The 26,834-nt window shown below is 30.0% G+C and overlaps 1 protein-coding gene across 1 annotated transcript in view; it reads left to right on the plus strand.

The window, feature by feature from the left end:
- Positions 1 to 26,834, plus strand: part of LOC107450852 (stromelysin-3) — a 47,569-nt gene that overhangs the window by 15,205 nt on the left and 5,530 nt on the right. The window contains exons 2-10 of the mRNA XM_043041762.2: positions 4,683 to 4,806; positions 6,205 to 6,312; positions 11,033 to 11,136; positions 14,934 to 15,138; positions 16,988 to 17,146; positions 19,558 to 19,710; positions 19,884 to 20,020; positions 22,176 to 22,317; positions 25,397 to 25,578. Of these exons, the coding sequence (XP_042897696.1) occupies positions 4,683 to 4,806; positions 6,205 to 6,312; positions 11,033 to 11,136; positions 14,934 to 15,138; positions 16,988 to 17,146; positions 19,558 to 19,710; positions 19,884 to 20,020; positions 22,176 to 22,317; positions 25,397 to 25,578 (1,314 nt within the window). The remainder of the gene's footprint in view (positions 1 to 4,682; positions 4,807 to 6,204; positions 6,313 to 11,032; positions 11,137 to 14,933; positions 15,139 to 16,987; positions 17,147 to 19,557; positions 19,711 to 19,883; positions 20,021 to 22,175; positions 22,318 to 25,396; positions 25,579 to 26,834) is intronic.

Genomic DNA, 26,834 nt, shown 5'->3' on the forward strand with positions numbered 1-26,834 from the left:
CCATAAAAAATCTGATTCTACAAGGCTTTTTTGAAGAAAAAAATACGCCTTTTTTCTTCTTTTTTTAAAAAAACAATAATAATTTAAAAAAAAAGCTGTGTGGAAGCATCCAACAGACTTGTATTAGTAAGAACCAAGAAATAACACCGAGTAAAAAAAAATTATATTCACAGACTGGCATGATTTACTTTTGCGGTGCAAAGATTTGAAATAAACTATAAAATGCTAAGGCTGGTTTCCAAACAATTTTAATGACTATGAGCTAAATATATCACTATTAATTAAAAATATTAAAATCGATCCACGTGTTATTTTTTGATGTTATATTTTTAATGTTGTTGACGTTTATAAAAAATGAATTTGAAATGTTAATTGTAAATTGATTTGATTTAATTCAGATTAAAGTTACAATGTTTGATTGTTCGGTCATCAAAATTTTGTTACATTTGATGCCATTTCTTTTGTAAGACATCGTATCATTAGCAATTTTCTAATAAAGAGAATCGCAATAATTATTCAACTAATGAAGGTTTCAAAACAAAGAAATTTGCCCAATATTTTCCATAGTCTGGTACTTACTGAGAATACTAAAGAAAGGTCACAAAAATAAAAACTCCGTTTATGAAACTCTTCAATGAGAACAACAAAATATTAATTCAACTGCAGTTTCAAGAACCTTGTTATTGTGGTCAAACAATTGAACCTTGTCTATAGTAAGGTCCATGCTGACACTTGTAAAATAGCAGACAAACCGCGGTACTTGACCTTCCTATTCTGAATTATTCTTACTTTTATTTAAAAGCCACTTATGAAATATACACCGATTTTAATAATTTTTTTAAGATTTCTTCTACATTTTGTCGCTGCTTACGAAATACATCAGTAGCTTATATATTAATTTTTTTTTTTATTTCATTGTGAGTAAAAGAATAAAAAACAAATAGGACAAAGAATGTTCATGCTTGAGTTTTTCTCACTGTATAAAATTACTAATTACGCTGAATTTAATCGAAAGACGTGATTTTAAACAAATATTAAGATAATATGAGTATTTTATTGACATACGTAATTTAACCACCCATTAATGTCCACCATTATGATATTTTAATTTAATTGATAATAATATAAAGTTTGAGAAATTAAAATTCGTGGGCAAAAAGATTTGAACTATTAATTATTATTATTAATTGCTGATATTAAAATGTAATAAAATTTAATAAATTTGAAGCCTTGAAGTAGAAAAGTCGTTTGGACGAATAAGAATAAGCATATTTAGGTTGTAGATAGTAAAAAAGTGCGATGAGCTCTTTGCATTAGCTTATAGCTCTGTATGTCCAATAAGCATATTTATATTTACCATTACCACTGAAAATTGAAATGCATTATTTCTTCAGTTATCGATCATTTATATTAGCCTGCATATTTGTTTCTAGTACGCTTTACTTCTGCCCTTAAATTACGGGTTTATAGAGCTGCAATCAAAATTTTCTAGTGGGTTTGTCATCTATTTTTTAAATATTTAGTAAAAATGCTGTTTCATTGGACATGTACGCAACAGAGTTACAGGATAAAAATGATCAGCAGACATTTTTTAGAACACTCATTTTTTATTATTATTTTTTGATCTGTTGCCATTCGCAACTCTCATAAAAGTAATATGAATAGTCATGTGACATATGATGTTCCTACAGACAGCACACATTTTAATCGATCTTTAAATTTTTATTTTTTTCATCAATGAATTCTCACTTTTTAATTTTTTTCTCCAATGAAATTTCGTATTTTCGATACTGTGTTCGAACCGCATAACGAGAAAGAGGGGATTGTATACAAACCATCCCTTGAAAATTTGAAAACTGCTAAAAAAAAAAAAACATGATCCTAATCGGTTCTCCCGTTTTCGAATTATTAGCGAAGATATATCCAGACTGACTTCAGCTTTTATATATAGAGAGCAGAGACTAGAATAGCGTGATGTCGTGAAATACTTGAAAATTCAAAGGATAAATTGGGCTGGACATCTAATAAGAATGCAAGAAGATCGAAATTACCAAAAAACTAGCCAAGCAGGCTTCGATGGATTGAATGTCTTGAAAAAGACATGGATATTCTGTAAACCAAAAATTGGAGAGCAGTCACCAAACTGAAAGACTCTTGGAAAAGACATCTGTATAAGGCCAGGGCCCACCTAGGGCTATCGTGCCTCTGACGAAGAAGAAGACTAACAACACCCATGTTTACTTTATTGCTTCTTCGTCAAATAAAGCAAAACATTATGGCTGAAAAATTTATTGAGTTCAACAAACTAAACAAAATTTATTATTTTTTAATTAAAATTTTAATAAAACTTAACGATGCTGCAAACTTTATGTAGGTTTTGGCTACCCCTAGAAGGGTACCGATGATTTTTTGTCTCCAAGCTTATATAGAGCGTTCAAGATAAGTTGGCGCATCTTTTCTTATTTTGTAAATAAAATAATCAAAACAAGTTCAACTCCCTCAAATATGCTTTTCAAAGACTTTTTTTTTTCATTCTCTTATATCTTTTGAATCAACACATGCAAAGGATATGTCCAGTGCGGGGTTGAAGGAAAGGGTGTTGAGCTCCCTCCAGTTCAATGCCTGGAGCCAAGGTGAAGACAGTTATCCCCAGATGAATGATTTCGTTTCTCTTTTCTTTCTTAGTTTCGGACTTTTTACAAGCATCGCATTTTAAAAACAACTTTCACTCTATATTTTTCTATTGATTTGTTTATACATGGAGAAAGAAATACTGGTAAAATTACAGTACTGTATGGTAACGACATTTTTGGGAACAATAATTCCAGTAATGAAACTAAAATCTGCGGTATTTAAACCATTCATTTGATATTTTTTCCATATGTATATGATGACTGTTTTCCAGAAATTCTAGTTTTCAAAATTAAAGTTCTTATTACCATACATTTAGTTAAAAAAACAAAACCGAACAAATGGTTTTTTCATGATAAAATTATTAAATTTTATTACATTTACTAAATTTTAACGTATACAATAAAATGTTAATTTTACCAAAATTATTGCCAAAGCTCTTCAGTTAATCAGCAAAAATTATCGAGTTTTTGGTTTTCCCATTACACTTTTATCTAGCGCCAGAAACACTGTAAATTGTATCATATTTGGGTAAATTGTATCATATTTTACCTATACTTTTTTCTCAGTGTATTGCTCAGTAGTAAATCTAGTTAAGATTTCTAATAAATTCAAAAAACAAATAAAGTTTTTTTTTTGTTTCGTAATTTGAAAATTGTAGATGCTTTTCAGAAGCTGAAATTATTTTAAGAGTAATTGGGGTGCTTAACCGACCCTTTAATAATTATTTAATCATGAAAACGCATTCTTCACAATTCTTCCTTTTTTTAAAAATGAAACATTTATAATTTGTTTTTTTAAATTGGAGTCAAATACGTCTTTAATTTTCTAATTTTAGAACTATAACTTCTTGAAAGACATGTACGAATTCACAAAAAATCTGGTTGATTTGACCATTGATTCATATTTTTATCATTTTACTATTTATAAAAAAAAATTATTGTCATTTTTATGATGAATAGATTATTAAAATTTAAGAACATAAAAAATGACAGGAAGTCAAGTTTAGGTGTTCATGGAATATTAATAAATCCTCTCCTTGAATCTGGAAACTAAGAATAGGACTGTATGAATTAAGTATAGGTTCAAACAAAAGTTTCAATTTAGTTTTAGGAAATTTTTATTCTAGCTTGTTTTCCTGAATAGCATGTTGATACATAGGTCGATTTATTGCAAAATTGCGTGTCACCACAACGTTTAATTCTAACAAGTAACGAGATTTTTTTTTTGGAAAGATTAAGAGAAAAAAAAATAATAGAAAATCAGTAGAAAAAAAATAAATAAAATAAAATGATAGATAATATAAGGTTTTTATTTTTCAAAACGTGTTCAAAATACTTTTTATCTAAAATTAATTTTAACGGATATGTAGGAAAAAATAATTAAAAAAAATGTTTTGAATAATCCCTTTCTCAATAAACAAGGAAAATAAATGCTTGCCATGGAAAAGTCCCTTCCTTTCATCTCAATTAAAATAAAAAATAACATGTCTTCCATTAAAAAAAAACATTTTAAATAAATCCTTTTCTTAAAAAAGAAAGAAAAGAAAAACATTGCCGGGATAGCCTGGTTGGTAGATCGTTAGACTCATGTCCAGCAAGTCGTGAGTTCGACTCTTCGTCTAGTAAATGGCGACTAGTGCGCGTTAAATCTGTCGGGTCACAAACTCCTCCATATTCACATAACAAATTATGCTGAATTAGAGATTGATCGTTCTCTGGTTCAGGTCAAAGTTACGATCTTGGGACGAATAAATGGGTCTACCCTATAAACGGGCAGCGACGTGTGTGTGGCTGAGGTCGTATTCTTGGCCATAAATGGCTCCACTGATAAACAAGAAACGTACCCTATGCCTTAAATGGTTTCATCACACAGGCTTGCTGATGTTGGCAAGTGGCATTAGAAATAGCGAAGAAATACGTCCCAATAAAAGATCCTTTCCCAATAGATTTTCCCACTTTCTTGCCGATACCTTTTTTTGCGGAACCTTTTTTACCGTTTACCATTTTAATGTAAAGAATTCTTAATTGATGTAAAATTTTTATTTTCAGATGTATCTTCAGAAATATGGATACATGAATGAATCTAGTTCTAATTCAGCGTCATTAATTAGTGAAAAAGCCGTAGAAGCAGCTGTTAAAGATTTTCAGCGATTTGCAGGGATCGCTGAAAGTGGTAAGTATTAGTGCATTTTACGCATTCGACAGCAGAATTGAATTGTTGTAAAAAAATTTTATGTTTTGCAATAAAATAATTTTTTGACCATTTTAAAACGAAATAAATTTTTTTTGCTTGGAATTTACTTGAGATAAACGAGTTTTAAAATTGTAAGCAAAAATTGAATTGGATTCGCTTCAAAAATTTTAAAGATGCAGCGAAATATTAAAAAATAGTCAAATTAATAAAGTGATTCAAATTTTCGACTGTTTTCCTGACTCAACTATTGGGACCATATTTTCTGTGAATTGAGGCTACCCCCTTCCCTTTTATTAAAGGTCGAAAATTCAAAGGAGTCGTAAAAATGTATGTTTACTCAGAGAAAATACGGTTTTGTGTCTGATTTTTTTTTATTTGATTTATAGTTAACACTAATCAATTTTTGTAAACAATTTATTTTATTTAAATATTGTTTCATTTTTGAAAACCTGTTGTTTTATTTGAAAACTTAAATTTTTTTTCTCTTGTTTTATATAGTATTCTTTTACAAAATTGATTAGTTGACTTTTGAAGTACCTGGAGAAAAAACAGTAATGAAAAGCTTAATGCAGGCAGCTTTAAATGTTAAGTTGTTAACATTTAAATCGTTATTATTTAAAGCGTCAACATTGAACCCAATAATTAAACCATGAAAGATGTTTCGGAATGCATTTCTTAAGAAAATATGTTTTTTTTATCTCATGATATTATTTTTTCTAATCTATATGACATGTTATTTAGTGTTTTATTTAGAATTTTTTTTGGATTTTATATTTTAATTATGTAATTTCGATAATCTAACAAATATACAAATATTTTAGTAACTATTAGACTGTTTTTCATAATTGATTACATAAATACATATTCAAAACGGAAAAGAAAAAAAAACACGAAGAATAATAAGAAAAACAATAAGTTTTATTTAATGCGCATAAGTTGCAAGTAAATAGAACTCATAAAATAAGTTCAAAATGAACCTGGAAAAAAATTACAGAACAATGAAAAAAAAGGGGGGAAGGAAAAATGTTTTTTATTAGTAAATTTTATTATTTTTTATAAATTTTTTCCTCCTTTTTTTCGGATATTTTTTTATTTATTTTTATTTTCCTTCCCCTCCCCCTTTTTTTTCATTGTTCGGTAATTTTTCCCGTGTTGTCTCTACATTTTGAACTGATATATATATACNAAATTAAACCAAAATATATATATATAGTCTAACTTTCGAAACACGTATGATTCATTTTTTCTTCCGGTTCCTCTATTTCAAATTAATTAAATCCAACGCTTTCAGTACATGTCAAATTATTTAATTGTTATAGCATGTAACATCCTACTTCCACCTTCTGTTATTACACAATCCTTTCTTTTTTTCCACAGGTTCGTTAGACAATTCCACTCTCACCATGATGAATATGCCTCGTTGCGGTGTCCGAGACAAGGTTGGTCACAGCGACGCCGCCCGCAAGAAAAGATACGCCCTGCAAGGTAATTTTTAACACTTTTTCGGATACGGTCAGCCGACCAGTCCGTCCATCATTAAATCATTCCCACCACACTGCAAACATCCGTTTAACTTCCCTATTTGACGCAATCGCGTTAATGAATACCTATTAGTCGGAAATAGAGCTGTTCTTAGAAATACAGCTTTAAGAGGAAAGTGGTTTTTGAATAATTAATTTTTTCACTTATTGCATGTCTAGTTTATGTTATTTTTCGGCTGTACCGGCTTTCTTTTTCTTATTCGATAATGAATGTTTAATGTTTCATATATAAAAGAGAGATTAGCGACTTATTTTCATGCACATCACGTAGAAAGCTCGATTTTTGATTTGAAATTCAACTTCCCTGGAGTAGAATTTGGTGAGTAATCATCTATTTAAATGTAAATGGCCTTGTGTATTGTTGCTACCTGCAAATACTCGTATTTATGATGACTAAATCGTTGTTTTATTCATCATTAAATTTTCTAAATTTTTTACCTTTTCACTAGAAGTAAATATTTGCTTTCTGTGTGAATTATATTTTAGTTCAATAATGAGTTTGTTTTTTGTTGTTGTTTTTTATGACGTTTACACAAGCCAAGCTCGGTAGCTATTGGTCTTTAGCGAATTAATTCAGGAAGGTGCATCTTTCGTTTGACAAGAGAGCACCGCGAGGGTGAAAGTATGTCGTAGCTCAGAACTCCATGGAGAGATGGCAGCACCACTCATTCGAGGACACTTCACTTTTACTCACGTGAGTGAAGTGGCCTCGACACCTCTGTCGACGCCACTCTCTCAATTTAGACATAGAGCTGAAGAGGAAGGAAATTTTCTCCAGATTTTTATGCCTGTGACACTGCTCAGCAATGGTACTTCCGATTCAACAGCCTTTACAAGCACCTGTATCGCCTGTACTCGATGGGTCTTAGTGGCATCGAACCCTGGTCCATTCGGTCCAGAATCTGATTATAAATACCCGGAATTTTAATAATAAAATTCTATATCATTAAAATTTAAACATTCTTTTTATTTAAAAGTGCCAATATTATGTTGTAAAATTATAAAGTTTCTGCTTCATAATAATTTTCCTTTACATTAAATAAAAAATATAAATTGTTGATTCAAGTATTTTTTTTTTAAAAAATTAAATTGGCTTTTTAATTTGATGCATATTTTCAAATTAAACCAAAAATGATAATAAAATTTTTGCATAAATCATAAATTCATATATAATTTTTGGAACTATGAAATGCATTAATTAAGTAAGATTAAATATTATTTCATTTCAGCTTCACAAGAACAAAAAACACGAAGAAAAAAAATGCTGAAAATTAGAAACAAATGCTGAGAATTAGAAAAAAAAAGTCGTCTTTCTACGTCCTAACCTTCCACGTAACAATATGAAAATCGTGCAACGGAAATCCTTTTCGTTGCTTTATCTTGTTTGTTATTCCAACCGCTAATTAACTTTTCCTTCCCGAACATGATTTACTTACATTCGAATATTATCTTTACCATTCGAATAAGTTTGTAGGGAACATCCCCTTTTTAAGGGATGTTCCCTTTTCTTTCTTTGCTTCAGAAGTAAACAAATCTCACTTAGAAATTTCTCGGTAAAAATGCTTAAATAGCAATTCTTTAATTCAACCAAAACAATCAAATAACCATAAAAAGAGGATATTCAAAACTGTTAAGTTTGAAAAAAAATCATTTATGACTGTTTTTATCGGCGCCAAATAGACCCAACTTAAAAGGCATTTTGTTCCCTGCGACTCTTTACATATTGTAGCTGAGAGTAATCGGTCAATTTCATGACCGACTTAACAGGGACTCTTTTTCCAGCATTGATACTACAATATTTCTTCCATTCTTTCAATAGTTGAAAAGTTTCTAGTGTCCTGCACTTTTCAATCGGTGATCCTAGACTATTGGAATACAAAACTATCATTCACGCATAAATGGTGCAGCGCCCACACAGTTCCAATGTCCGCTTAAGTTTTATTTTTATGGTTTAGAAAATATGCTAGCTATAAATGGTTCAAAACAGTATATTTTTGCTTTCGCAGGATTTTAACTACACCAGTTGTAAACAATGTCAAAACCGTAAAAGTAAATAAATGTTCCTAACCACGAATTTAATGGTTCATCAGATGGACAGACTGCTGCCGATTATTTTACCCTAATTTCAGGATGAAAATTCTAATAGTGTCGAAGGTTAAGAGCTGAATTTAAAAGTATATATTCCTAATATCAAATGGGAACTGATTCTTGAGTATTTTTTAGAATCTGGATTTGGGTACAAATGGAAGCTCAGCTGTACTCTTAAAAAATGCAGCACATTTTCTTTTAAAAGCACATTACGATTTAAATGAATGATTTTTCAGTTTTATATTCTCCTCTACTGAGTCTGGAAACCGATTTGGAAAAAAAAAGGAAATTCCAAAATTAAGTTTTCTTTATGAGTAAAACTTACCCTTACGCCACAAAGAGTTTTCGCACCTCGAGCCACAAAAACATTCCACGGTTAGCCTGGCTGAAATGGGACCATAGCCCATGAATCATTCTATTTCTGGTGGTGTTTGACGTAATACTTGTGGGCTAGTTAATTAGCAGCTTAAATCATTTTGAGAAATATTTAAAATAATGGTTAACGAAAATTACATCATTATGAAAGACAAACACATATTGTTAGTTGAATTATATGATATTTTTGTTTAATTTTTTCCGGGTATTGGCTAAATGATTGATAATCATATCAGTCTCATCTTTCTGGTTAGTTCTTCTACCGCAGTTGAGTGTCTTGAATCGTGCAATAGGTCAAACCACAATACCAAAACATTAATCTCTGCATCTTAATTTACACGTAGTCATATAATTACTACAATTTTCTGAAGTGCTTCTTCTCAGAATCCTAATATGTTGTTATTAAGAAAAGTTTTTTTTATTAGGTCTCGCTTTAAGCACCTTACCAAATGCGATAAAATCGTAAATTTGTTGAATAAAATAATGTTTTGTCGAATGATTTTTCTTACTGGAAAGAAAAATATGTATTTAACTCGATCCTCGAGATTACGTCAAAATGAATTTTTCTAAACAAATCAGTATTTTTTATTCGATTACAATAATTTTGGTAGTTGCGCCGCACAACCAATTAGAATTGGGTCCAAATAATATAAGCCTGAAATAAACTACGGTAAAATAGTTTTCTATGGAGAAAAAAAGCAATCATAAAATTTTTTTAAGATTTGCAGACTTTCAAAAATTGACGAATACTAGTGATATTTTGCTAATTTATTGGCTAATAATTTGCAATCCTTAGCGCGATGACCAACGCTTTAAGGCTTCGAAATTATATTCAAGCCACTTCAAATTAGCCACGCTTGAGTGAAACAATAAGCTTATTCATTAAGCAACAACATGGGCATCAGTGATAATAGGAAAAGTATACAAACTATAAAGTGATCTGCACGTATGTCGGTAGTCCTGAAAACCTACAGCAGCTGACAAAATGTGTTCAATAGACCACGAAATCCTCTTGCACGAGATAGAAACTGAATCATTTCTAGAAGGTCATGTTTATTTTTCATCCAGCACGTGTTGAACTAAATATAGGATTGTATAAATTATTGCTAGCGTAATATGAACCATTATATGTATATAACACGTTCATGTTTGGAACTTTTATATACTTTTTATGAGGATATAAAACTAGCAAGATTTTTACAAGATAAATTCGAGTAAATAGCTACTGGTGGTTCACCTTGGATCACAATTTCGTATTACATATATTAAAAGTATCAACTTGATTAGGGTATCTTTCTTGTAAGTGCGGCAATATTGGGAAGGTATTAATGAAGATAATGCTATTTTAACTCTTTGAGGTCGTGTGTTTGATCTGAGCGATCACTAAAAAGAGTTATAACTTATAGAGTATAAAAATACTGTTCATTTTAGTCCAGTGCTTCCCAAACTTTTGTGTACCCTTTCTAAATTTTTCGTAACGCTGTGTACTACTAATAAAAAAATGAATGTATTTTTCACTATAAAAAAATTGCACAAAAGTTAAAAATCACAACTGGTTGTTGAAACCACTTATTTTTAACTGTTAACTCTGCAAAAAATAGTCAACAGAAAAATACGGAATCGTAAATTTTCATGGCTAGCTTTGTTCTTAAATAAATTTATTTGAAATTTTCGCTGGTTGCAAGATATATTTTGCATAAGAACGTGAACCCCCGCTAAACTGTTCCCGTACCCCTGGGGGTACGTGCACCACACTTTAGGAAACACTGCTTTAGTCGATGAACTTTAGATATCTCTAAAATTCAAAATGATTCTTTGCAATTTGTGTTTAAGAATAATAGCTTTTTTCCCTCATAAATTATTATTAATTCTTCTAATGAATTCTTTCTTATTAATCCAGATCAGCATGTCAAACATCAAGGTTATAACGACCATCATCTTTCAATCAGAAATCATCATATAATCAGAGACTTGAGACGGCCTCAGAGGTTTAAACATTATTTTTGCAGCAATTTATGTCTTTAAAAAGTCGCTGTTTATAATATATAATTTCTGCATTTCTAAATAAATTTTAAAGGGAGGAAAATGTGTTTTAAAGTGACTGGAATTCAGTTTCTTGTTATGATCTCATAATGCATAATCAATATACAACGAAGTGAACATATGATGTGTTAAAGAAATCATCAATTCATTTGTTGCAGGAAGCAAATGGCGTGTGACTGATCTTAGCTATCGAATCAGCAAGTATCCTCGAAGATTGAAGGACAGGCAGAAAGTAGACAAAGAGATTGCTAAGGCATTCAAGGTAATTTCCTTTTAATTTAAGATGATGAAGATATTTTATAATGAAGTTTGACTGAATAAAATGATATTTTTTTCATGCAATTAAGCCATGCAAATTGTTTATATCATGGTTGGAAACAGCCTTAAAAGTAAAAGTTTTTTTTTTATGACTTTATTAAAGTTGTATAATTTCTTTTTTTATTTTTAAAATTTAAATTTTAAGCTAAAATTGTACGCTTTTTAATAGTTATTTTACGCAAGTATGATAATCACAATGCTGAAAGCTTAATTATAAAGAAAAAAAATTACGATTTTATTTATCATTTATTAATCGTTTCTTTTTTTTTCGTAAAAGTTAATAAGTGCACAAGACTTTATTTAAATAAATTTATTGTAAGAAATTTAGCATTTTATTTCATAATTAATTTTTCACTCCATTATTGTTTATGAATAAAACATTATATAAATGTAAAATTAATTATAATAATTTCTACCTTGAATTATATCATAAATTATGAAATGTTTCTAAGACAGTAATTGTTCAGTCTATTGCATTTGAGTTTTTAATAGAAAAATTGTAATTTTTAATTGGAAAACATCGAGTTGTAAAAATACTAAAATTTTATTTACATTTAATATTTGTCTATCTTAACCATTGTTAGAAATGTTTGTATCTAATAGTTAGCGTTTGCTCATGCTATGCTCATAAAGCAGTTGTCTTAAAAGCATTAAATGCTAAATTATGCGCGTCAATTATTTTATTATCGATTATAAATAATCTTCGAATCAGTTAATTTCTTTAATTAAATAAGTTTAATCGACATTGACGATTGTAAAAGTAAAGCAGATTGTATCATGCAGAAACTTTTTTTTAAAAGTAAGGAATGCATCTTAGGAAAAATGCTAAAATAAAACACTATTTTAGTATTGAATAAATATTCACTTTATATTAAAAGTATATAATATACTGCATTTTAAATTATTCTGTTTAGACGAGAAATAATTATTTTTTAAAAAAATATGCAACCTTCAAATCATATTGCTTGTTAAGTTTGATCTTCATAAAAAATGACTCTAGCAAAGTGAAGAATAATAAATCAAAGAAAAAAAACATCTTTAAAATCTAGGGAAAATGTGTAATAGAATTGATAAAATAAAATATACATTTTTATTTTAATTATTACACTCTTTATATAAAAAAGAAATGATCTATCTTACCTGAAATCATTCTGCCTAGGTGAGAAATAAGTTTTTAAAAGTAACTGTGCAACCTTCAAATAAGCTAATTTGTTTAGTAAACAAAAGTGAAATGAATGAAATCACAAAAAAATATCTTTGAAATGCAAGAAAAATTATCTATATCATATATTTTAATCCATTATCATTTTTCCATATAAATCAAAAATAAATGATAAATTTCGTTTTATATTACTGCATGCATGTGAGAAAAATTATAAGAAAACATCCATGATTGATTAAAATAAATAAATTATTAAAATAAAATTATAATCTTTAATTTGATTCGGGAATGGTCTGTTTACATTTTCTGTCTCCTCGCTTCGTTTAGCAGACCTAAGGGAAGATTAAAACATAATTCTAAATCCTTCGAATTATGACATTAACAATGTAAAAGACTAGAGTCACTGGGTAAGCGATTAGGAAAATGTTTCCTGCCTAACAGTAATGGATAGACAACATAAAGAAGCTCACTTTCTCCTCTTTAGATGAAGGTCATGGGTTTGATTCCCCCCTCTTTATTTCTTTTTCTCTATTTTAAGTTAGTTGGAAAACAAGCACTCAATTCTTAAGTACCGCTTATTATGTTTAATCTGAGTGAGCCAAACACTATTGTGGTTTCATATCTCTGATAATTGCTGTTTATTTTGGGTGATAGTGCATGCATTATTGATTACATTTAAAGATTGATTTTAAACGTAACATTTCTTATTGTCTATCGATAATCAACGTATCGGCTAATTTTTAGAATTAATTTTTTTTTTTTTTTGTTATTATTTTTTTATAAGTCATATTTTCGATGAAAGAATGATTACTTAGCATCAGTAAAAACTAAACTGCTTTTCTTAAAATATCTTCGGAAAATCGTACTTTTCACTACTTGTTTGTGGATTTTTTTTATTATTATGTTTTTTCGGCAGTTTCTTAATTAATTAATAAAAAAATATAAACAATAAAAAATAAATCTTCTTTACTTGGACTATAGTTGAATGAATAGTACTGCAAGAGATTTTTTTTCGTTTGTACCAGTTGTTTTGATTTTTTTTCGTTTGTCTTGAGTTGCTAAAAAATTTACAGGGTTGCTAAAAAATTTAGCAATTTTGATATTTCTTTAGCTTGTAATTATTTTACAATTACCAAACATTTTTACAAAATGAATCTGAAAATAGATTTAAGAAAAATACAGATAATGCACCCTTCCAATTAATACATAATCCTCACAAATGTGCTGTCAGAAGTAAGTGTATTTTCTCAGTAAGACCTTCCCATTGGTTATACTTAATACACAGACTATACATAATACTTGAATTTACCCAAGTAAACTGTCAGTTTCACTGACGCGTGTGTCGGACTTGCGCAATACTTATGGGCATGGCGTGGTGGCTCTGGGGATAGAGATTGCTTTCCAATGAGGTGATCGGGTTCGAATCCCAACGATGGCAGGTCGATACGAATTCCGCACCCGGTTCGTATTGACCACAGTACTGGCGTAAAAGATCCTCAGTGGGCTAGAGTCCCCTTGCCGTCGGGGGACCGGAAACCGTGAAAGATTATCGATTTTCCTCTCCATGTAAAGCAAATGTGGGTTAGTTCCATCAAAAAAGTCCTCCACAGAGACAAATTTCTCCCAATACTTGATCCAGAAGTTCCCTTGTCTTCTGAATTAGGTTCAAAGTTGCAGGGCCACGGAGTTAAACATTAGAAGTCGTAAACCCAAAAATTGTGTACTTTAAAATACCGTCTTCACTAATTAATTAACATATATGAGCTCAACTCCTCGAACCATTAAGAGTGAATACTAGAGCGTGAAGATTCGATAATTAGATCAATAGTTGTTCTGGATGATCTGTGTTTTTTTCGCTCTATACATCTACTAATAAAAATAAACGGTTTTTAAAATGTCTCTATAGTGCTTTTTCTTAATATAACTTAACCAGGGTGTATTTGAGAAAAAATACCCCTGTATACGCTGAGTGTTTATAGCATAGTATATAGCTAACAGTTATAGAACAGTTCGGTTATAAAGCAAAACAGTTATACAATACAGTTATACAACAGTTAAAGAGACATTTGCGTCTGTTAAAGGACTGTTTAAGTTATTTAATCATAAAAACGGATCCTTTGCAATATTTTCCATATCCATTCTATAAATACTTCTTACGAAAAACAAAATCAGTGAAGTCTTTAATACGTGATTTTAAAACTACAACTCTTTGAAAGTCGTGATTTTTGAGTTTAGGACACAGGATTTTCATTTCACATATTCACCAAAACAAGACTATAGCACAAGAAGCTTGATTCGACAGTAATTATAAATTCAGAAAATAACAAGCAGAATTTTTTCAAAACAAGAACCTCGTTATCACAAATTCTCAAAATGATCAGTATAATTTTCACAAACAAGGTCTGGTACAAAAAAATCTGGAATGCTAACTACTTTTATTCGAGAGCCTTACGTTGTTTTCTGCTTTGATACTTGCATAAGAATAACTATCTTATCTTTAGCGCAAATAAAGTTTTTATATTCTCATTTACCTACATCTTAACATCTTTTTGTTCTATACAAAGATAATTTTTTTTCAGGTGTGGAGTGATGTCACTAACCTTAATTTTATTAATACTGACAAAGGGAGAGTACATATCGATGTGAGATTCGAAGAAGGTGAACATGGCGATGGTGAACGTTTTGATGGACCAGGCAGGACACTGGCGCATGCTTTTTTTCCACAATATGGTGGCGATGCTCATTTTGACGATGAAGAAAAATGGACTATCAATCAATTTCATGGTAATTGGTGTTGTTATAGGTTTCTCTTCAAATACAGGATGTTCCGTTCTCACTAATATAATAGTCATTTGTAGAAAATTGAAAGTTACTCAAAGGTTTTGCAGATTGATATATTTAAGGATTTTTTTCGAAGGCTCTGTCATCACATGAAATAACGATCTTTTTTGTTGATAATATGCTAATTTTCTAACAGCTGGGAGTTAGCAAAGTTTTTTAATGACTAATATGCTAATTTTCTAACTGCTGTGATTTTCAACGCTTTTTTAAGAATAATGTGCTAATTTTCTAACCGCTTTAAATTAGCAACGCCTTTTTTTGCGAATAATATGCTAATTTTCTAACCGCTGAGATTTGGCAACGCTATTTTGTGATTAATGTGTTAATTTTCTAACTGTTGTAAGTTGGCAACGCGTTTTTGAGATTAATATGCTAATTTTCCAACTGTTGTGAGCTGGCAAACCCTTTTATTTAATAATATGTTAATTTTCTAACTGTTGTAAGCTGGCAATGCGTTTTTGATAATAATATGATAATTTTTCTAACAGTTGTAAGCTGGCAACGCGTTTTTGATAATAATATGCTAATTTTCTAACTGTTGTGAGTTGGGAACAATTAATTATTCATGTCTTTTAGATCAAGTTCAGCGCCTATCTTTAGTAGCGCCTATCTTTAGTCAGCGGAAAAGTCACAGTTTCGCAGAAATTAAAATCATATGTAATCTAATTTTTTTAATTTTTGAAAAGTTACTCCAACGCTGCATTATCTGAACACATGAAAGGGCGAATGATGGCGAATACAATTTTTTATTTACATTTTTTTATTTATTACTATTACAATTTTTTATTTATTTTTTGAATAAGATTTTTTTTAACGGATCTTGGATATTTTTAAGTCTATCATTTCAAATATGCAATCAGTTTCTCTCTCCGAATTACTTTTTTTTTTCCTAAATGACATTTTAAGTATATTTAATTTACCAGTCGGTAGTCTTTTCTTTAAACATATGCATACAAAACATTCATGCAAAATTTCAAGTAATTCGAACTAAAATATTTTGTGATATTGCATTTAAAGGGAAGGAAAATAACCGAAAAATTAATTTAGAAGTAAATGGACAAAAAAAAACCACAATGGGATAACTGCAAGTGATGTAGTGTGGTAAATATATAGCATGTCTCTTTTGAACTGTTGCTAATTTCAAAGTTTTCATTTGTTTAAAATCTTGTAATCAGTTATCATAAAGCTGCTAATTTTTGTTTAAGTTTCAAAACTCTAGCCTCAATATGATTTGTAATAAAATAATCAACGAAACCTTCTATTTTCCCTGTTTAATATTTAGTATTTTTAAATATAGTGTTGTTGGTAATATGATGCTAGTTTTAAAAGTACAGATTCCATTTATTTATTATATAACTGTGCTTGAGTTATAAACTAGACTTTGTCTCCTTTTATTTTGAAAAAGAAAATGATGTGAATTGCAGGTTGCTATGCCTTTATGATGGAACAACTCGTGTAAATGAAAGTATTATTTTTTTCTTTTGTAAAATGGAATCAGAATTTTTATTTTAATTAACTAAAGTAGAGAAAGACAGAATATCGAACTTTTTAATAGACTCTCACAACTGGTAGGTATTTACTTTTAAAGACATATTAAAATGTAGATGATAAACAAATACACTTTTAATATTGTTTTTGTAAGTTAATATATAACTTCACTACTATAAGTGGTTTCTATATTTGAATAACATAAATCTTCGAGTATTTTTTTAAAAATTTGAATCTACTGAATTAATTATTTGTTGTAACACCATTGCAAGTGACATAATTGTTTTACCTAATTATTTTGTAGGTACAAACCTATTTCAAGTTGCAGCTCATGAGTTCGGTCACTCTTTGGGTCTTTCTCATTCTGACGTTAAAGCATCTCTGATGGCGCCATTTTATCGTGGATACGAACCTTCTTTTAATCTTGATGAAGATGATATTTTGGGCATTCAAGCTTTGTATGGTACGTAATATTTTATGTAAAAATATTTGTACAATTTGAACAAAAATTGAAATATCGAATATTGTCTTTAATTCACGTCAGATAATTTGACGCTTAAATGTGTGATATGCTTTTTATAAATTTTTCCAGGATGAATACTTTCAACTGAAGGTATATGGATAATAACAATAAATAAATGCTAAGAATACTAAAATAATCTTAAATAAATTAAGAATAATTATAAAAGAATTATTCTTCTTTTTGAAAAAGTTTGCCAAAATACATTTCAGGAATTTCCGCAAAATAGTTTTTCTATTCTATCGTACATTTAATACTGTATATGGTATGCTTTTCACAAAAGGAAAATAAATATCCTTAAATTTTTAATTTATTTTTTTCCAGTCAGAGCTTTTTATATTGGGTATAAAGATTTAAATTTACATGAAGATCAAGGAGAAAGAACGGTTTACATTCATGAAAGCAAATTCTAAGAAAAAAAGACTAAAGCGTGAGGACAGGAACTGATTTTCCATTGAATGACCCATCTTTACTGTGTAATAACTCTCGGGAATAGCCATTTTTAAACGTTATTGATTTTTAAATTATAGTAATCTTAAAAATGAACAGCTGATAATTCAATTGTCATTTATGTAAAAAATAAGCAAAAACCATCTGTCTCCCTTGATTTTCATATGAAAAATACAAGTTAAATTAAACATGATTTTTATTCACTTTGACTCGGAAATATTAGATATCGATAAAAATACAAAGTACACTCATAGTATATTTACGTATATCGTACACCAATTTGAAAATCCGAGGTTTTGCTTACTGCCAACGTCACTTTGCAATGCACCTAAGTTTATTGCAATAAGTATAGCAAATGACATCTGCATTTTGCAAAGAGCCAGATTTTCCAATTAGTTCACAACATATACATCAACACTGAGCGAGATTTAATATGATCTGCTCATAGTTCTATACGAATGAACCGAAACAGAGTCCGATGTTTACCAGTTTTAATAAATCGAGATGTTAACCTAATATTTTAACATCTTTAAAGAGTGTAAACGTTAAATTTTATTCTATATTTTAATTAAAATGTGACTTTTTAAAGTTACGTTAATTTCTTTGCCACGAATAAAAGAAATATAAAAAATAAACACGAATAGAAAATACAATTTTGAATTCGTAATCTATTGACTAGCTCTAAAAACTTACTGAGAAGAATCTTATACGTTCTGTATAAAGTAAAGCACTCCAAAAACAGCCACTAAATCTGAAAATGAGGATTCTGGAAGCATGATATCGGCAATAGTCGTCGGCATTGCGTACCGACCGCCTTTTACTTACTTTGCTGGTAGCCATCGATTTTAAGGTGGGTGGACTTCGAATCAGCACGGGAGAAGAACTCCAGTTCTTTGCAATGATAACTCAGTGTCTTAATTCAAAGATTCCCAAAATTTTTCGGAACCTTAAATAAACGACGTTCTCTTAACGGAACTCCAGCATTATAGGGTAAAAGAACAGATAAGAATACCAATAATTCTGAAAATATTTTCTGCGATGAATAAAATATTTAATATTATCAATATATTCTTGATGTATGCATATGCTCACAAAAATAAGTTTTCATAAAAACACTGTTATAATATTTATCAGATAGAGCTTCGCGCTCCCGTGCCGCAGGTCCTGGTTTCGATCCTCAGGCCGGGCAAGGTTGACTCAGCCTTTCATCCCTTCAGTGGGTCGATAAATGAGTACCAAGCATGCTTGGGAACTAAACACTGGGCAGTTCCGCTTTCGACTGGGAACATCTGCTCCAGCACTCCAGAGGCCAAAGTCAAGAAAACTGAAATGGGCACAGTAGGCTTTGGCCCTTTATGGGCTGTCGCGCCACTGAGTTTAGTTTTGTTTAATATATATCAGAACTGATAGTCATTTTATTTTAAATTGAACAGCTCGAAGCGAAATAATTATGGAATTTTAATAAATTCATAACATTCTTTTTATAATTTATTCAAACGATTATTATTGAAAAACATTTTGTTTTATTTTAAATTTTTCTACTTTATTTCAATTGCATTTATCAATGGAAGTTTATGTAAACAAATAAAATATTAAATAAATTATGAATTATTGTCTGGATACAGATATAGTTATTACTCGTTTAAAAAAAATCCTAACTCTCGGAACTCTTGTCATTCATCCACAGAACCCTAGGGTTCCGCGGAACACTTTCGGAAACAGCTGCTTTAATTATTCTACCATCGCGGCTTACGTATCAGACATAAGCTTTATATAATTTAGAAGTCATCCAGAAAAGTGTGCGAAAAGTTCACATATTTATATTTCTGCTTTACTTCATATTTTTGCCATATTTATTATTATTTTTTGCAACATTTTTTAGTTGCTAATAATAATATTTACAGGTCGTCCAAGAAAGGAATCTGCAGCTCCTACTCCTCCTGGAACCAAACCACGGAATAAAACTCCAGATATAGGTGATTCTCCAGACTTATGTCAAGATTCTACTATTGATGCAGCTACCAAAACAGAGGATGGAAGGACCTATGTTTTTAGAGGTTAGAGTTGGTCGAATCATTCTTTCATTTAGCATTATTGGCAAACTCATTTTCCCAACAACACGTAACATTACCAATTAACACATATTTTCTGACTTTTTTTATACTTAAAAATTTTAAACTTCAGTTAGATTTTTTTTTAAAATTTAAAATTGAGTGCATATTGTTTGCAGGAAATTATTACTGGGAGATTTCAGAATCTGGAATATCTGATGGCTACCCGAGAAAGGTTTCAGACGATTGGGATGGTCTACCAGGAGATTTAGATGCCGCTTTGACATGGACCAATGGAAAAACATTCTTCTTCAAAGTAAGAAGCTGAACGATTTATTTGTTGTGAAATTAGGAATTTTCATTTGTGCATTTATTAAACTTAAGAATGCGTGGTCTTTTTGTCATGTTGTTTTTTTATAACATGAAAAAAGACTGGTCTAAACCCCTTTCTCATTGTTGCGACTGTATTCTTATTTCTTATTGGCCGAAAGTATCATGTGCAAGAATCCTTAACCCTTTGACGAAGATGGGGCTTCGGTGTCCTTTTTATATATTTTTGATTCTCTAATTACAAGCAAAAATATATTTTGGGATTTTTTTAATTATGAAAAACAGTTTAATCGTAAGTTTAAAAAAAATCTGTTTGATTGTCGGAATTATATTTGTACTAAAATATAAAATCCAAAAAATAGTAGTTTGGAAAATTATTTTTTCTATTGATATTCAAAAATTTATCAATTATTATTTCGTAAGTTAAAGAAATTTCAACAATGAATAATTGTTTCTCTTAGTTCTAAATAACTGCAACATAGTGCAAATGTTTAAAAATTATTGTTTGTAAGTGATCCTTGTTTGGAAGATTTGACCTCTAACGCAAAAACAGACACCGGTGTTTCATGCTGTATTTCATAACAGTAAATTATCAAAACGCTAAATACAATATTTTTCACCTGTTTTGGCCTAAATTAATGAAAAAAGGTGTTTGTAAAAGTATGAAAAAGCATGAGACATATTTCATCAAGACCGAAATTAACACCAAATTATAATAAAAGAAAAGAATAAAAAATATGTTTAATAAAATTTCTGCGTCAACGGGTTAATCAAAGAATATCTGGAATACCTTTGGCTGTCCTCAATAAATAAAATTTATAACGATATTTACCTGTAATTTATTTATTTATCCATTATTAAGTGTAACATTGTTCGGAGCTAAACATACTGTCGCACGTTTCTAAATATTGTTAGGTACATTATAATTTATTTCTAAACCTATTTTTCTGACAGAGTAACCTTTAGGTATTGGTCACTCTTTGAGATTACTTAATCTTTTTAATAGTCTGTACAGACATTTCATTAAGACTTGGTTTCTGTAAAATTGTGAAAAATTTACTCATAATTTTTGTGAATCTAATTTTAGTTTTGGATAAAAGCAATTTGTTTGAAAGAGGGATTTTTTTGATTTTGATGTGTCCGTTTTCAAAAGGTGAAATATTGTATATTTTTAAGATATAAAATTTTTTTAAAGTCAATTAGCGTACCGAAATTTCACCTAATTAAACCCTTGCTTATAAGCAATGAAATAAAAGCGGCATTGATAGTTGTGTTATGCTAGATCTTGCTATTACTAGATCTATGGCCATATCTGTATCTATGTTATAAGAAATTAATATTATTGTATACAAAAAACGAAAAAGAATTTCAAGTTTAAGAATATTTTTATAGCTATATTCGATATTATATATTTTTAAAAAAGATGAATTTGAAACAAAATACATTAAGTAAGAAATATGCATTATCAAAATTTTTTAAAAAAATAAAAGAGCTAATTTCTATTATTTTACATAAAAGGCTATTTTCTATTTTACAAATGCATTATAATTATTAACCATCGGACTTCATTTTTATGGATACCAGCTTATCTGGGAAGTAAAGGCGGTCAGTGCTCAATGCTGACCACTTTGACACAATCCTACCGTGTGTCACGAAACTGTGGTGCCCCAAACCCATGAACCTCTTGCTCCCAAAGACAAAATGTTGCGGTAATGCATTACTTCATAAAAAATAACATAATGACAGGGCACTATTCATTTTAAAAAAAATTTAACATACAGCTACTGTATTTCTCATTGTCTTTCCAGCGTTTAACGTTTATTTAAAATTATTAAATAATAGTCTTAGAAATATTTTAACGTAATAATTTTCTAAAGGTTTATTAAGAATTCAGTATGTATTCTAGCACTTGCAATTATCGGCATGTGTTGGACAACAACCATAAACTTTCTTTTTGTTCTGGGGAGCCATTATAATTCTCTTATGATCTAATTCTTGCTCTGGCTCCTCTCCAAGACACATGATCCTTTTCGTTTCTCTTGCTCAAAATAAATGAACAGTTTTTTTTTCTTTTCTGTTTGTTTCTGATGAATTTGTACTTCTATGAATCGTTATTCAGAGCATATCTGTTCTATTTTTAGAAACACCAATACTGGAGATTCAAAAACAAAAACATGGACTCTGGATACCCAAAGGAAATTTCTGTTGGCTTCGAAGGTATTCCCGATAATATTGATGCCGCATTTGTTTGGAGTGGTAACGGGAAGACCTATTTTCTCAAAGGTCAGTAGCTTTTGTTTGTTTTGAAATCATTTATCTCGGGACTGGATTTTTATCGCTCATTCAATCATTTGAAGAATTCTTTTACATAAGTTTCTATCTTTAACCCTCTGAGAGTCAGCGTCCAATATGCTAGACCAGAGTGCATTTCAAGTGGCGTAAATAACACAGTGCGGGGGGATCTCACTCGTCCAAAAAAATAATACTATAAGTTAAAATAAAAAAAAAATTAAAGAAAGTATCGAAAAAGAGTAATACTATAAGTTAAAATAAAAAAAAAGTTTCGAAAATAAATAATACTATAAGTTAAAATAATAAAAAAATAAAAAAAGTATCGGAAAAAAATAATACTATAAGTTAAATTAAAAAAATTAAGAAAAAGTATCGAAAAAAATAATAATACTATAAGTTAAAATAAAAATGAAAATAAATAAATGAGGTATCGTAAAAGAATAATATTATATGTTAAAATAAAAAAAAAATTAAAAAAAGTATCAATAAAAAATAATACTGTAAGTTAAAATCAACAGTGCTGACGTGAAATAGCCTCAGTGGTGGAGGAATCATGGGTTAGAGTCCCCATGGCGTCAGGTTAACCGTGGGAGGTTCTCGTGGTCTTCCTCTCCATGTAACGCAAATGCAGGTTAGTTCGATCAAAAAGTCTTCCACGAAGGCAAAATTTCTCCCAATACTTAATCCAGGAGTTCCCTTGTCTTCTGGATAGGGGTCTGGAACCCTATCAAAATTACAAGGCTACAGAGTTGAACATTAGTAGTCGTAAACCCAAAAATTGGGTCGGCTGCTCAACGACGGTTATGAAATTAAGTATAAGTTAAATCAACATATTTTTTACTTATAAAAATATTTTTCATTCGCTTTATGAATAAAAAATAACCCTTAACTTCAGGGGATAGAGTGCCCACCTCCCAATGAGGTGACCTCGGTTCGAATCCCAGCTTTGGTTGTTGATACGAATTATGCTCAAGGTTTGCACAGACCACAGTGCTGACGTATGTCCTCAGTGGTAGATGGATCAAAGAATCAAGTCCCTTTGCGGTAGAGCTAACCACGGGAGTTTTTCGGGGTTTTCTCACTATGTAGCGCAAATGTGGATTAAGTAAATCTAAAAGTTCTCCACGAATGCTAGTTTGCTTTAATGCTTGATCCAGGAGTTAACCTTGTCTTCTGGGTTGGGTTTGACTTTACAAGTCTACGGAATTGAACGTTGAAAGTTGTAAACTCAGAATTGGATCGGCTGTTTAGCGCAGGTTATAAAATAAAACATAAAATAACACTTAACTGATCTTTGAGCATATTTAAAATAAAATAGTGAATAATTTTCTGCTATTACTATTTAAAAAAAATAATTTAAATCAGGTAAGTGTATATGATGTTTCAATTTAATACTTTACTTCTACCCTTCCATCGAAATTACTATTTTTTCTGTTTGTAAGCTTTTATATAGCGCTTGCCAAGGAAACAAACAAACTTTACTATCGTATTTTACTATATTTTACTATCGTTGTTCGTAGACTTTATTTACATTGAAAAATTTGTAGAACGGTGAGAAATTCAGTTCAAGTACTTTTTGGACAGTTTTGAAGCAAATAAATATTTTATTATATGAATCTAGTAAAATTTGAAAAGTACTTCATGTAGAAATCATGAAAAGTACTTCATTTAAAAAAAACATTCAATAATATACAAAAAATTTTAAAAATTTAAATTTATTATTTTTTATGTAATAATTAAAAAAAGTTAAATAAGTTTAATTGAATTTTTCTTAAAAATTTTTTTATCTCATATTACGAGTTTACTTTGTTCTTCACTGCATACTTCTTAGTAAAAATCAAATTTTCTGATTGTCTGTTCTTCATGCAGGGATACAAAAAAAATCATAAGCAATCAATGAATTGTAATTAATTAAATGTTTTCAGAATTATATTTAGCATCACCGAAAGTGATGCTATTGATCTTGACCAACAGATGATGGTCAAGTTTTACCTAAGTCAAGCAATTTTCCCGATGAATTATCACTTAAGTAGGAAACTTAATTTTTAATTTTTGTTGATTTTAATTTAGGTTTATCGAAACGCGCTGTAAGAGTCTAGCCATAAAAAAAAATTAATAACCACGTGGTTTCGGATAGTTTTCAATTTGCTAATGCAGTGATATCACCGTCCCCCTCCCCCGATTTTCTATCTAATTTTATTTAAACATACATGGCATAAAAAAATCGGATTTAAATTATTAATAAAAAATTTCCAATAAAAAAAAGCTGGATTAACTCTTAATGTAACTCCTTTTTGATTATAGCAGAGCCGTAAGCTAGCAACGTGTCACAACGTGTAATAATTATATGACAAAAATTCATTTTCAACACTTTTCGTGTAAACAGATGAATGAAAAATATTAAAGATTTTCTGATTGGAAATTAAAAATGCCTCTTGCACCTGCTGTCTAGAATTTAGAACCTTGTTACAAACGATTGAAATAAATAAAAAATACTTGCAAGCACTTTTTTTTTAAATATAGATATGTGAAATTAAAAATTAATATATTACCTTATTTCCTGGTGTTTATTGTTAACTTTTTTTGGGATTAAAGCGTACCAATAACGGAAGTTGAAAATAAATAGTTTTACTACTTGTTTTCAAAAATGGCACTGAAAAGAACTTAGTTTCTGTGCAGAAAGTTTCCTAATCACCGCTCTTAGTACATACTTTTTGAATCCTTGTCAAAAATGAAGTAAAAAATTCTATCGCAAGTTAATATTTAGGCGAGAAAAAAACATAAGAGAGTTATCATAATTCATCAAATCCTAATGATGAAGATGCGATTAAAATCATCAAAACTAGTTTGATTCCCTGATAAAACCTGGAGATCTTTCTACTCTTTTCAGACGGCAATCAAACAAGTTTCGATACTTCTAATACCGCCTTCTTCAGTAGTGATTCGACAGATTTCGATAACATTCTGATTTAGTTTTTTCTTTAGGATTTCAATTTTCTTAGAAACAAACAAAATTCGTTTATTGAAATTAAAACATGAGTTTATATTGTTTGTTTTTCAATTTTTACAGGAAGGAACTACTGGCGATTCGACAGCAGGAATGAGCCACCTGTCAGTTCTCGATATCCCCAACCAATCAGCACTTGGGAAGGCCTTCCGCCAAACATTAATGCCGCTCTTCAATGGGTCAACCAAAAAACATATTTCTTTAAAGGCCGAGAATACTACAGGTTCAATGACAGATCGTTCTCGGTAAGTTTCTTAAGATTTTAACTTTGCAAATTTTAGATTTTAAAAGCCATTGCAATGCTATATGGGCTGCAATGTTAAGTTATTTCAAGGAAAACATTTTGTATTTAAAGATTGAACTTCAATGTATAAGGTGTGCCGGAATAACCACTTTTAATGTATATTTAAAAAATTCTTGATGAAAACAACTTTAAAATCCTTAATGAACAAACTTGCTCATTAAGCGTCACGAACTAATATTTAAACTGGGAAAAACAACCCTGCAATCATATTCTGTCTAAATACTAGTGAGGAAGGCGGCATGAAAAACATAAAAACATGTAACCTACATATTCCAGCAACATTGCCGTGAATGCTTTGTGTCGTCTCATGAACTCGCTGCTTCGTGGCATTCCGTTGAACAATTTCAAATCAAGAACTAAGAAAATGAGTTTCAGAAAGAGCGCGTAATTTTAAATTACCGTAACAAAAAACAACCAAAGAGTTCCCAAAAGGGCGAAAGTAAAAGCCGTTTAATTAAAGCTAAAGCAAGCATTTTAATATCAACAATGATTTTAATATTGTTTTATCATTTATAAACAAAAATATCTGCTTTGAATTTTAACCATAACAGTGCTGTTAATTGCGAAGTAAACTTGAAAACGGAAAAAAAAAGCTATGCAGCTTTTTGTATAAGTTACATTTTGTCATTACTTCCAATTGCAGTCAAACTAACAGACTGACAGATTCTTAATTTTTATTATATGTAGAGATATGATTTGCTCTATGTCTACTTTATATTTATATTACCTTCAGGTTGAGGATTTATAAATAACACACAATTTATAATTGTGCTCGTCCTCTTATTAATTATTTTATTCATTATCGATTGCTTAAGCTCATATGTTGAAAATATTTTGACGCCCACATCAGTGGCGTGCGCAAGGGAGGGGTTTAGGGGTTTTAACACCCCCCTTGAGCTCAGACAAAATGGCAAAAATAAAAATTTTAGTAGAAATTATGCGAGCTATTATTTTTTAAGACTATATATTTTTATTTGCCTTATTCCTACTTTTTTTTTCTCACGGTATTTCTCAGAATACTGAAAAAACATTTACTCTAATAGGGTTGTACTTTTGAAACCAAATTCACGTGATACTGTTACGGACTGGTTCCTTTCTGTCCTGCCAGTATAGTTTTCGAGACTGGCTGTCATTCGCGACGTCTTTACGCGATGATTCTGGAATCCTAAACGTTCTGTCGTCTTTGAGACAATTCGA

The sequence above is a fragment of the Parasteatoda tepidariorum genome, chromosome 3 (assembly GCF_043381705.1).
Source record: "Parasteatoda tepidariorum isolate YZ-2023 chromosome 3, CAS_Ptep_4.0, whole genome shotgun sequence".
Classification (NCBI taxonomy): domain Eukaryota; kingdom Metazoa; phylum Arthropoda; class Arachnida; order Araneae; family Theridiidae; genus Parasteatoda; species Parasteatoda tepidariorum.